The sequence below is a fragment of the Talpa occidentalis genome, unplaced genomic scaffold (genome assembly GCF_014898055.3).
Source record: "Talpa occidentalis isolate TD23 unplaced genomic scaffold, MPIMG_talOcc4v2.1 talOcc4.10, whole genome shotgun sequence".
Taxonomy (NCBI): Eukaryota; Metazoa; Chordata; class Mammalia; order Eulipotyphla; family Talpidae; genus Talpa; species Talpa occidentalis.
In genome coordinates, this window is record NW_023600993.1 from 85,698,741 (window position 1) to 85,712,732 (window position 13,992).

The 13,992-nt window shown below is 41.2% G+C and overlaps 1 protein-coding gene across 2 annotated transcripts in view; it reads right to left on the reverse strand.

Moving 5' to 3' along the window:
- Window positions 1–12,632, reverse strand: part of ACSS2 (acyl-CoA synthetase short chain family member 2) — a 42,263-nt gene extending 29,631 nt beyond the window's left edge. Inside the window, exons 1-2 of one of the 2 annotated variants that reach the window (XM_037496457.2) lie at window positions 12,411–12,632; window positions 6,737–6,932 (exon numbers count right to left, since the gene is read on the reverse strand). In XM_037496457.2, coding sequence (XP_037352354.1) covers window positions 6,737–6,932; window positions 12,411–12,588 — 374 coding nt within the window. In that variant the 5' untranslated portion in view covers window positions 12,589–12,632. Of the gene's footprint in view, window positions 1–6,736; window positions 6,933–12,029; window positions 12,177–12,410 lie in introns of those variants that run through there. The other variant, XM_054696919.1, reaches the window with a different exon arrangement.
- Window positions 12,633–13,992: the final 1,360 nt, after the last annotated feature.

Consider the following 13,992-nt stretch of genomic DNA (forward strand, 5'->3'; position numbering starts at 1 on the left):
AGGACTTCTGCCAGGAGACCCTCAGGCTAGGCTTTTTGTTTATGTTAATATATACATGATCAAGAAGGTGATCTTTTCAAAATGTAACACTGATATGCCAAAGCTCTACTGAAGCTCTTCATTGACTCCCTAGCACTGGTCACAGGAACAATTTTATAACTCTGTATACGAAACACAAATTCCTGATCCTTCCCCAAAGCTTCTACTCTGCTTCTTCTTCATCTCAACTAATAGAAATTCTATTTTGCCAGTTGCTCAGACAAAAAAAAAAAACACCCTTTGGCCCCATCCCTTTATATTCCACATCAAGTTTATTAGCAAAACCTATTGGCTCAAGCTTCAAAATATTTCAAAATCTGACTGCTTTTCATGACCCCTTTTCAGTACCTGCCTAAACTATTGTCAGCTGCCTTACTAGTCCCCTTGCTTGTTCCTTGCCCCCAAAACCAATTCTCAAGGTAATATACAGGCTATATATAGTAGATATTCAGTAGATTTCTCTCTCTCTCTCTCTCTTTCTCTCTCTCTCTCTCTCTTTAAAGATTTGTTTTATTTATGCACACAGGAACTGGGGTCTAGGCTAGAGGTGTAGGGGGTAAGAGGATTCACCAGAGACAGAATGGGGAGCAGAACAGGTGGATCTACTGAAGTACACTACTGAGGGGAGCAGCAAGTAAGACAGGAGAGGTCTGCTGTACCATGTGAGTTGCTCCCTGGCTAGGAAGTGAACTCATGCTGCAGTGACTGGCAAAGCTTGATAGTGCCGAGACTAACCCCTGCCCCACCAGGGAGGCACTTCAGTGGATTTTTTTTTTTTAAGTGTTTAACAATAAATAGATGAATGAGCTAAGAAAGTATGAGAAATGAATGAGTTAAATGTTAGTTCTTTGAGACCTCAAAATGAGAAATTGTCAAAAAAGCTAAGGCTGTGTAAGTAGAAGCAGAATGTCTACAACACCATATTCTTTTGTCCAAAACAAATTACAACTGCTGTGTGGCTCTGGCCAAGTCACTTCTGCTCTCTGAGCCTCAAGTTCCTCATCTGTCAAGTGCTATAAACCATACCTAGATTAAAAAACAACGACAGGGCCCCTCTGGTGGCGCAAGGGGTTAAGTCTCAGCTCTATGAAGCTATCCACAGCCACTGCAGCACCAGTTCAATCCCTGGCCAGGAAGCTAACCCACAAGGTGCAGCAGACCTCTCCTGTCTCACCCGCTGCTCCCCTCAGCAGTGTATTTCAGTAGATCCACCTGTTCTGTTCCCCACTCTGTCTGGTGAATCCTCTCACCCCCCGCACCTCTGGCCTTTGCCCCAGCTCTTGTATGCATAAATAATAAATCTTAAAAAAAAAAAAAAAGTGAGCCAAAGGACTCAAAGGACTGGATCTCACAGCCTTAATTTTTCAGATGGAGGTTCAAGGTGTCAGATACAGGATCATTAGCAATGCCCAATTTCTTTGGGGTAAAGTTGCTGAGGAAGGGTTTCTGGTCCCCTTAACTAGGGGCAATACTCTTGCTGTAAGAATGAACACCTTAAGTTAAGAGAGGGTGTTTGGGGAAATAACTGTTGCTGGGAACAGTCTTTCTCTACAACCATACCAAATCCAAGAAAAGGCGAAGGCTTAGCCTCAGCTCCCTGCCTTTTGTATTTACTTTGCAAATGTGAGGCTACTTCAAAACAAGAACCCATGTGCCAACAATACAGGGCCCCCCTTCTCCCGGCAGCCCCACTCCCAGCTGCCTTGGCAACGCATTCCCTACATTTATGACAGAAATTCTGACGGTCAGTGTCAGAAGTAACTTTAGCAAGTACCCTGTTTACCCACAACAGTTTAAAGGTGGGGGGAAAAAGGCTCAGTAAAGGGCATTATCTAAAGTCATTCTCCTCATTAAATATTTGTTGAATACATTGGTATAAGGAGTCAGTCCCGACACAAACTCAGGTGCTGACATAGAGCTCAGGACACTGCATTAGGCCTTTGGATAGTTTCCATTTACTATACATTTATCATCATATATGTTAGTATATATAATAATATATTAGTATATGGCGTAATAAACATACAACAATCATCATTATACAGTTATTATTTATCTCCCACTTTTTTCAGAAAAGTGACTAGTGACTTACACAGCATTAGACTAACTCTCATTTTTACCATTTTAGGGAGGGGTTCTTTAAGGCATCAAAGGTCATGAAGCTCAGGGAGAAGGGAGAGAAGATTATACATCTATTGATACTTTAAACATAAAATCCTTCAGTCCTCTGGTCTGCCCACCTGATTCAAGCAGAGGAAGACTGTTCCCAGTAACAGTTATTTCCCTACATATCCCACACTCCCCTGAAGTGTTTACTCTGCCCATAGGGACCCCAGGCAAGGGGACCAGAGTCCTTTCCTCAGTGCCTTCACCCTAAACCTTTTAAAATTCTCCCTTTTTTCTAACCATCTCAACAGAAGCCAGACTGCCTGCTGAGTCAACACAGAGTCACCACAGGTTGCAACAGAACTTTTACAAACCACTTCCTCTTCAGAAACAATCATAGAATTCTGAAATATCAGAGACAGAAGGGTTCTTGCAGAATAATTCACATGCATCTCCGACCTCTCACAAAATGAAGGCACAGAGAGAAGAGTGGTCTGAGGCCACCTTCTTTCTCAAATAAGTGTTCTTCCTTACCAACTATATTTTAATCAGTCTACACACTGTGGTGAAGCCATTGGATAAAAAAGCCCCTCTCTCATATATCACTGAAATGAACTCCAGGACATGGTTCTAGATAAGTAACAGGATCCCTGACCATGAATGCTAGGACAATATATTCTAAGGCTCTGGCTCTTCCATGTCATCTGGACAATCTTTTTATCAGAAGATCATGGATTTGTCTCACCTTTCCAACCTGAACAACAGACTTCCAGCACTCTGGCTTTACACTCTCACTCCCATATGCATCCAGATAAATCTTCCTAACCCCGGATGTGACCTCATCATTCCCCGGCATAAATGTTTTTCATAAGAATTCAGAAATAGTCAAAATATTCCATTCCTGGATCTCATCGACTTTGTTTCCCCCTGCCCCTTCCCACCTCTCTCCTCAAATCCAATCCAAGTCAGCACATTCCATGGGCTCTTCACTCAAAAATAGATCCAGATTTGACCACTTCTAACTACCTCTTAGCTGTACCGTAATCTAAATCACCATCGTTGCTCACCTGGATTTCTAAAACAGCCTCTTAAATAGTCTCCTTGTATCCTCGCCCATTTATGATCTATTCTGAACACAAATGGCATATTTGAAATCTGTGAAATGACTGTCATATCTATGCCCAAGATTACTGAGTGGTTACCCCTTTCAAGGTGAATAAAACCCAAAGTCTACATTGACTTCCAAGGTTCTGCATGATCTAGTATCCCATTGACCTCATTCCTTCTACTCTCACTTTTTATATCTCACAAGGCTTCAGCTCCCCTAAATTTCTAGGTAGCCTTCAAACACTCTTAAAGCACACTCCACTGAAACAGAGCATTACACTCCTACCTCAGGGCCTTTGCACTTGTTTTTTCCAGCTACCTTGAATATTTCCCACCCCAACTATATGTAAGGCACATTCCATTTCCTTCAGATCTCTGTTCAAATGTCACCTTTATCAGGGAGTTCTTCCCTTATTAATGCCCAATCTTCAACGTCATTCTTTTTTCCCTTATGCTATTCTCTATTTTCTGTACACTTAACACTACCTTAAGTATTAACGTTTAACACTATAACAAAATATATTTATTGGCCTGTTTATTATTTACCATCTCCTCAAATTGGAATATAACCTCCAACAAGAGCAGGAACTCTATTTGTTCAGAATAGTGTTTGATACATACTAAGTTCTCAATAAAAATTTATTGAATGAATAAATTATTTCCTGCATAAACCCTACTAGTTAATGGTAGATATAGGACTCAAATTAGATACCAAAACCCATTCTTCTAATTTTTACATTATACTGCCACCCTACAATCTTTTCTCCCTTTTTTGAACTATTTCTGTAAGTGGTTCTTTGCAGTTTGACTCATGATTCTTTCTGACTGTTTTGTATAGGCCTATTTGCCCTTTCCAAAGAGAATATAAACTCCATGAGACCAGAATCTGGACCACTTAAACCAGATGACATATTTTATCTGTTATTTTTAAGCAAACTAAGTTAAACTTTTGCTGTCACAGAAAATGTTGAACTGCTATAATAATGAAGTAATAATATATAGTGAAAAAAGTATTAGGAAAAAAGATATCTAAAGTTTAGTCTCAGTTCTGTCTTTAAACATGTATACAGTCCTTAAGCAAATCACTTAGTTTCTCTGGCCTTTTATCTACTCATCTGTAAAGGAAGTTGGCCAAGATGAAGTCTAAAAAGTCACTTCAAATTCTAATAATACTATTTTCCATGAACACTTATAATGTGTCAATTTAAAAGTAAAAGGCCAAACTCTTCCTTAACATGGTTCTATTCTGACTAACAAGAGTCCTTTCTCTCGTAAGAGCACTATTTCCTTTTTGGATTATTTCACCTAACATAGGACTGGCTGAGCATGCAATATCTTTAAAAATTCTTGGTTGAGTGACCAGTGTAAAAATGGAAGGAAGACACTTTGTTACAGAGTTATAGAGTTTTGCACTGAAGTAAATTTAGAGATTATCTAACAGTGATTCCCAAATTGATATTCCATGGAAAACTTTCTTGTGATATTAATACCATGCCGAAAAGTGTTTGGGGTACAAATTTAGAAAACCCTACGTTAAAGAAATCCTATGTTAAGTATTAGGTTGTCAGAAAATTCATGACATGTTTTTTTCTGTTTTTCAAGCAAAAATGCCTCACGAATTTTCTGACAACCCAATATCTTTACTATAGAACTTGATTAACTAATATATAGTATTAGTCTTGATTAAACTAATATACAGTAGGAATCTCACAGAGACAATTTATTATGTAGTGTTTCCAGATACATTTGTTTCAGTCCCTGCTAATATCTCTAGTAATTAGTGGTTCCTGGAACATTCTCTGGAAAACATTGATCTAGTCTGCTCTCATTTTACAAATGGAGAGCGAGACCCTCTAAAGCCTGTTCAGGTGCTGATAGCAGGGGAACTAGAAGGAAGGGCCTCAGGATTCTGGAGCAATATCCAGTGGTTAAACTCTGGCCTGTGTTTTCTGTCTTTCATCATGCCCCCTAATTATTTCAAACCAGGGAACAAATTCAGACAGAAGCATCTCCTTCGCAGATCTTTAAAGGTTTTCTGATCCCTAAGGAACCTAGGAATTGGGCCCAAGTGTTAGCTGGACCTCAAGCATAAAGCCCCAGGGCTGGAGCTAAAGAAAACCTCAACAGAATAACAAACTGAGTTTCAGTGGCAAAATGACCCCAAATTGAGCAATGGCAATGTACTCACATTTGTGCAGTTTCTTTACAACAAATAAAAGAATGCATTTACATCATCTTATTTGATTCTCATATCAAACTAATGAGAAAGATAAGAGTGGAATTGTTATTCCCATTTTATGGAAGAGGAAACTGACTCTCAGAGAGTTAAATACCTTGCCTCTGACATTTTGGCAGAGTTGGAATGAGAACCTAAATTTCCTGTCTCTCTCGTTAGGGCTCTTCTTAATGGATCACACAAAGTGAGCAAATTTGGACTAAGTAAGTTGAACTAGGTAATTTTTGCCTGAGTTAAACTCTTCCATGAAATATCCAAGCTGCTCCTATTGGCTTACTTAAAAAAGAAGCAACACCCCAATTATTGGACTTCAAGATCCTCTTTGGGTTCATTATAGTAATACATCCTATAAGCTATGTTGCTAAGAGAGCGGAATCTTAGGGAGTTCCCACTAGGGAGGCAGCATGGCCTAGTATTATAAGCAAGAAGTCCGACACATTTGGGTTTGATTCCCGCTCTACAACTTAGGTTTTCTTAGCTCCATTTTACACAAGAAGAAATGAAGCACAGAAAAGTTACCTTATAAACCTACTCATTATGTAACCCTTCTTTGCTTCATTTCTTCCTCTATAAAATGGAGCTAAGAAAACATTTTGAAAGCTGTTGAGAGGCTCATGTAAGGAATGAGAGGGTTATAGCACAGCGTCATTGTAGCTCCAGAATTATACTACCCAGGTATGAATCTCAGTCCTGTTTCTTGCTACCTGTATGACTTCAGATAAGCACATAATACCTCAGAATTTCAGTTTTCTCATATGTAAAATAAGGAAAATAAATAGTGCATTCTTGTCTGTTGTGAACATCAAATGAGATAATATTTGCTAAGTACTTGAATACAGTGTCTGGCACATAGCTCAATAGAAGGTAATAAGGATACCAGCGGGGTCAGTAGTGAAAATTTCAATGTGTTTTCCTCACAAAGCAAGAATGAGAAAGAAAGCCTCTCAGTCTTATTCTCTTCCATTTACCCTCTCTGCATCTAAGAACACAAAACTTTAAGTCAGGACACTTGGCTTTGAATGCCAGTTCTGTCCTATAGTAGTTATGAGATTTTAAGGAAATCATCTAACTTCCTTGGGATATTTTACCTTACCTGACTCATTAAGTTAATGATGCTTTGCTTATTCTAGTGGGTTATTGTAAACATAAATGAATCAGTGAATTTTAAAATATTTTGTGAACTATGATACACTATATAAACACAAGGGATAGCTTATTTGCCACAGACTATAAGACAGATGTTTTTACCAGTAGAAAGCAACTTTATCTCCAAGTTTTTTCTCGTGGACATTTCGATCCAGTATATTGTAGCAGATGTTGGTAGTTGCTCCTTTCATCCACTCTATGAAGATTTTCCCTTTAGTCACATCAAAGTTGTACTGGAGGAATGGACCAGAGCATGGGGTCTTCCAGTAAAATTCCTTGGCAATTTCTCCCCAAAACTCTGCAACAGAAAGGGGCGTTAAGACAGCATTAAGCTTCTCAGATATTTTTATCCTCATATGGTTTATTAGGACCAAGGCACGACTTCCTAGCCCTGTACTCTTGTGCCCATCACCACTTTGGTCCTTCCTCTTTATCTCTTATCACCCACCACTCTGTATTTCCATGGGCTGGATCTTGACTCAAATTTCTTCCTTCATTCCTCAAAACTACTAATCCTACTAATTTTGTACCATCTATTCAAATCACAACCACTGAGTGCCTATCATAATGCCTAGCATGTTGTAGACAATCCGTAAATAATTTATTTTATTTATTTAAAAGATTTATTTTTATTTATTTATGCATATAAGAACTGGGGTGTAGACCATAGGTTGGGGGGGGAGTAAGAGGATTCACCAGAGACAGAGTGGGGAGCAGAACAGGCAGATTGACTGAAATACACTGCTGAGGGGAGCAGCAGGCAAGACATGTGGGTTAGCTCCCTGACTGGGGATGGAACTTAAGCCACAGTGGCTGGCTATAGCTTGATAGCACTGAGACTTTTAGCCCCTGCGCTACCAGGGAGACCCTCAGTAAATTTTTTAATGAATTAGTAAAAGAAAGAAATCCTTTACCCACAGACCCTTATAGAAAATCTCTTTCTCTTGATTTTTTTTCATTCACTTTCAACAATTATTTAGTTGAGTATCTTCTTTCTCCTACTACTATATGCTATGCGCCTAAAGTGGCTTTAAGCTGTTATACATATTGTCTCATTTAGTCCTAACCACGATCCTAGAAGGTAAGCATCATTTTCATTCTCATTTTATTGATTTGAAAATAAGAACTCAGAGAGGCAAAATAACTTGCCCAAATTACACATTTACTAAGTCAAGATTTGAACTTCTCCGAGGAAGACATTTTTGCTAACATCTGAAAGATGTATAGAATTTTTTTTCTCTACTCCTCCACCAGGAAGGAGAGTATAGGGGATGGGAAGGAATATATTAAGAACTCACTGCAGTGAAAGCACTGAAAATAAGAGAAAGAAAAGCAGTAATTAATATAGGAATTGATGCATAAACTGAGCAGATCATGCAATCTTGGACATGATAAGAACGTTGGTATGTATCCTAGAACAATGAAAAGCCACTGTAGGATTGTAAGCAGGAGAGGGACACGAACAGATTTTGTCTTGAAGAATCTGCCTGCACTGAACAGGTAAAATAAGCAATTGCAGAGCATTTAGGATAGTCTCGATAATTCTCAGGAGTTAGAGGGGAGAGATACACTCAGAAATAGAGGTAAAGAGACTTGCTCAAGGTTACATAATTTAGAGTTTATATAATTGATTTGGAAAGATAAGACTAACACATGATACGTTTTTTAATGTACAAAATAGAACGTAATTGAAAGTTAAATCACATGATCTACAACTTGCCATTATATAGTAACGGCATTGTAAGAAATCCTACTGAATAGCAAGGCAGGGGCCTCCCTGGTGGCGCATGGGGTTAAGCATCACACTATGAAGAAATCCGCAGCCTCTGCAGCACGAGTTCAATCCCCGGCCTGCCAGGGAGAAACCACATGGCACAGCAGACCTCTTCTGTCTTACCCACTGCTCCCCTCAGCAGTGTATTTCAGTCAGTCTGCCTGTTCTGTTCCCCACTCTGTCTCTGGTGAATCCTTTCACCTCCTACATCTCTGGCCTGTACCCCAGCTGTTGTATGCATAAATAAATTTTAAAAAAGAAAAAAAGAAAAGAAACAGAACCATCTTTATAAAAAAAAAAATAGCAAGGCAAGGCTTGACAAGATGCATAAAATTTTTATAATACCCTTTCATCTGCTAATTCAAGTTTGGGAGTCCAGAAGAAAATAATCCCAAAGGGAAAAAAGTGAGATATTTATGGTAATGATATTTATAATAATAAAACTGGAAACAGCCCAAAAGTCTAAAAAAATGAATACTAGTAATACTGGTATTACTAGTAGAATACAATAGAATTCTCAATGGCCATTGAGTACTTGCTTTGGCAGCAAGTATTAGAACAATACAGAGGCTAGAATGAGCTCTGCACAAGGATGATATGCAAATTTGCAAAGCACTCCATAAAAAAAACCCTAAATAGCCATTACAGAGAGAGCAAATGGAAACTGGTATTTTAGTGAATGCTACTAATATACCAGGGACTGGGCTAATCTCATTAACCCTTATGATAATGTGGCCCTATTAAGTATATTTTAATTATCTTAATTTTATAGGTGAGCAAAATGAAGCTCAGGAAGTATAGGCTACTCTCTCAAGGACTATGCAGCTAGTAACAAGAATATAAAAACAAATTTGACTCTATAAAATCCATGCTGTTTCCACTACACTGAGTATGTGTGTATGATCAAAAATACTTTTTTTTAGCTTTTTTGAAAAATTTTTTTATATAATTCTTATATCATTTTTCATTTTTTGCACAATGTATGCATTCTCATTTTGGTTATATTCCCCATACAATTGCACCCCTCCCCGCCCCTCCCCCTCCAGTGTGTCTCTGGTTTATAGTTGCTTGTTGATTTTGATTTTTACTTTGTATTAATTAGTCTTTTTCCTGGTCCCTTATTTAGGTTTTCTAAATTCCTGCTATGAGTGAGACCATCTGGTATTTTTCTTTTTCTTTCTGACTTATTTCGCTGAGCGTGATCCCTTCTAGCTCCATCCATGTTGCTGCAAACTGCATGTGTTTATCTTTTTTGATTGCTGAGTAATATTCCATTGTGTATATGTACCACATCTTCTTGATCCAGTCATCTATGTTTGGGCATTTGGGTTGTTTCCATAGCTTAGCTATTGTAAATAGTTCTGCTATAAACATAGGGGTGCAGGTGCCCTTTGGAATTACTGCTTCTGTGTCATTTGGGTAAATACCTAGGAGTGGAATTGCTGGAATCAAAAATACTTTTAAGTTATAATAGTAGACATATGTTAAGTAAAACTGCTTGTGAACCACCTTTATGTCCATCAAGAAGAAGTGAAGAAAACTGAATGCTGTGATCACTTAGTTTGGGGAGTTTTTTTGGTGCTTTTCTTTTGGGGGGGTAGAGATACTGAAATCTGGTTGTTTCTAAGTATTCTAAATACTGAAAAAGTTCACAAGAGAAAAATGGTGAGCACGGACTAGAATAATCAGGAAATGTTCTGAGGAATTGGTGGGGTTTGACTGGATAGAGGAGTTAAAGGATATCAGCAAAGTGCAGGAGGTGGAAACGGGACTTTTGTTTATACAAACATACATAAGAATGACCTGTGTAGAATGAGAGGTGTGGTAGAGACTAACAGGAGATAAGGACAGAGAGGTAGGGTGAGGCTAGATTATTTAGAGAACTTAAAAGCTTGGCAGGATGTAGGAAATGGGGAACTATTAAAAGTTTTCGAAGTGACATATGAAAGTGGCATTTCCCTAAATATTAGTCTTTGTTTCAATAAATCTAGAGAAAGAAAGTGGGTGAAACTAGGGGAGAAAGAACAATTATGAGGTTGTTTGCTTGAGTTAAAGGGGTCTGTAGAAGAGAAAGGAAAAGGTATATGAGAGATTTTTGAGGAACATTTGGGGGTGAGGGAAGAGGAATAGTAAAGCTAATAGGAGCTTATGCTCTGCAGACAAGACTACCTTGGCTCAAATCCCAATGCACCAGTAAGTTTTATGACTTTAGGCAAATTAGTTAACCTCTCTAAGCTTCAGTCTCCTCATCTACAAAATGGGGACAATAACACCATATCAAACAGGATTTGTGCTTAGTAAATAGTACTCAATCGATAAATAAATAAGTTACATAAAATAAATAAAACCTCCTAGTTCCTAGGGAAACCTTGCATAGACCCCTCCTCCTCCTGTGGTCCCTTTTCCATCTCCCCAAAGAACATCAATTTATTCTCTCACAAAATCTCCATGTACTCACAGACCCCTCAACTTCCCAAGGGAACCCCTACTCCCCTAGAAAACCCCATCTCTTTACAGAACCCCACACTGAACACCACCAATTCCTCACCTTATTACATCTATCTATAGATGATAGATTTAATTAGAAAAGAAGATGAACGAAAGATTTACAGTTTGGTATAGTGCCATTGACTTACTGGAAAATTAGGGAGAAAAGCAAGTTTGGAAGGGAAAATTGGTATATCTCAATCAGAGTCATTTTGAATATAACAAAGTATGTGTATAAAGTGGTCTACAGATCTGTAAACTTGGGGTCAGAGGCTAAGTGAGATCCTAGATACAGGGCTAAATACTTAGGCGTTATTGTGGCAATAATAGCTCCCCCCTGGAAACAGAGGAACTCATGATGGGACAAAACGAGAAGGAAAGAGAAGTGAAAAGAGGTTTGAGGACTCAGACTTGGCCACTGCCTACAGCAACCAACCACACTACACTTGATTCAATCCTGTCTTGCATTACTCAGTAATTGCTTCATTCACATTGTCCTTACTGTTAGCAAACTAACCCTCATTTTTTAAATGCCTACTGCATAACAGGTACTCTATAGTGCCTTTACTCATTACCCACTCTAGTCCTCATATAATTTTATGAGACAAATATCATTATCCCTATCTTACAGGTGAAGAAAAGGAATCTCAGACAGATGTAAAAATCTGCCTAAGTCTGCACAATAAATGAGGGGTAGTGCCAGAATCTAAATCTAGATTTCTCTGGGTTTGATTGATGGCCCGTGCTTGTCCCACTGATAAACATCATGCAGTCTCCCAGCCCAGTTTGATCCCTTACCCAGACTGAAGGCAAGGGCGGGACATTTTCCTCATATATATTCATTCCCGAAATTTCTAAGTTTTACAATCCCAGCCCAATTTTTAAAAAATTCGCATTTTAGTGACTCGTTTCATTTTATATTGGGTAACTGGGGATTTCCAGCACTCTTGCACTAACTTGCAGGACCCTAGATTAGGAACCGGACAAGTCATTGCTCAACTGGGGAACCTAATTTACAGGTGAAAGGTGTCTGGAGGAAGAGACGGTATGAAAGCGGCCAAGAAAGTTCTCCTCGTGGTGCTCCTCCCTCCTCCCTCAAGCCGCCCCCTAGCTCCTTACAATCCCTCCTTTCACCTTAGGAACCCTTCTCCTCTTCCCGTGAAACTTTCGCTGTCCGCACCGAACCCCATCTCCTCATGAAACCCCCAAGTTTCCAGGGAACTTCCTATCTCCTAGGAAACACTCATCGCACGGACCACTCCTTCTCCTTTAGAACCCCCAACTCCTCCTGCCACCTTCTCCCACTCCCCATCGAGCCGCAGTTCTTCCCTCACAGAATCCCCATCTCCTAACAGACCCCTTAACTCCCCAAGGGACCCCCCACTCCCCTAGAGGACCCCGATCTCTTCACGGAACCTCGGTTTCCACACAGAATGCCCCAGTTCCTCACGCCCCTGGAGACCGTACTTCTTTCCTCGCTGACACCCCCCCAGGCCCGCCCGGGCCCGGCCTCACCCCGCGGCTCCTCCACAGAGCGCCGGTGCAGCTCCCGGTAGCGCTGCAGCGTGGAGACGTGCGCGAGACGACTGATCTCGGGCGGTGGAGACCAACTCCGCGCCGGGTTCCGGGCTGTAGCCTCCACTCGGGCCCCACTGGCGCCGCCGCTCCGGCCACGCTCCTCAGGAAGCCCCATCCTGTCAAGTTCCGAGCAGCGAAGCCGCCCAGGCGGGGTGTAAAAAACAGGCCGGTCGAGGGGCGGGGCCTTCGGGGAGGAGTCTGTAGGGTGGGGGCGGAGCTTATGCCGACTTGGGTAAACGTGAGAGGCGGAGCCACGCCCGATGGGGGCGGGGCCAAGGTTTTCAAAGGCGCAGATAGGGCCTGGTCGACATTGCCGGGGGTTAGGGGCGGGGCTTATTTGCGGAAGGGGTGGGGCCGTGTAGTAAAAGCAGAAGGGGCGGTGCCGGGCGTGACGGACACGGGGCAGGGCTGTGCAAAGACCTGGGTGGGACCTCGGAGCGACAAGTGAGGAGCCGGGGTTAGGGCGGGGCGCAAGCGGGAAAGAGTGAGTGAGAACGAGAGGAATTGGGCTAGACCCATGTTGGAGTCGCTCCTTGGTCTGACTGTACAAGCCTCTTACCCACCGACTTGGAAAGCCAGTGGAGTCGGGTTCTTTCCGGGTGACATCCTTTCCCCCTGGGAACTGTCCCCCAAGTCTGAATAATCCTCTCCCCTTCGTCCTCAGGAAAAACTTGCCCCGGATGTTTAAGAAGCTCCTGGGGACAGGACTGCCCTCTCAGCTAACTCTAGGGTCCTCTCTAGATTTTCTCCCAACGCTAAAGTTATGTCTTCATACTTCCTGTCTCTAGAAGTTTCCATCCATATCTGCAGTGCAAGACTCATTAAGTAAAGACTAGGAGGTGCCTACGGGTCTTTATTAATAAAATCACTTTTTCATTGCACGAATGGTAAACTCGGGGAAGGGGAGGAACTTGTGCAAGATCACAGAGCAAACAACCAACAAGATAGGGCCAAGTGGAGGTCCTCATACTCCTGGTCTTTTGCTGCCTCATCAGATTCAATAAGGGATTGTAAAATACCGAAGTCAATGCAAATAGGAGCAATCAATCATATCTTTCCTTTCCAGTCTCCTTACTTCACCAAGAGACCCCGCTCACCTCCACACGTGGACTCAATCACCTCCAGCTTCTCTTTATCCCCTTCAATTCAGAAAGAAGCCAGGCAGCACCCTCCATCTCCCAACTTGCACACACCACAAGGCAGAATGGCTGTCAAGGTAGGAAGGATCCTTAAATATTTAACTCCAAGAATAATTCTGAGCTCTGATAGGGTCAGCCTCCTTCCTACATAGGACTTGTGATCTCATGTAGGCCAGCCTCCCTTCCCACCTGCTCCCTTTTCTTTGCTGAGCTAACCACAAACCCACCACACCCTAACGGAAAACAAATTTCCTCATAGTCAGACTGGTGATGGATGATTCAGGGCATACCCAGTCGTGAGGGGAAGATCTCAGGGCTCCCTGAAGGGGTACAAGCCTCCTAAGTGGACATGGACCCACTGAGGAAACATACTTCAGCAA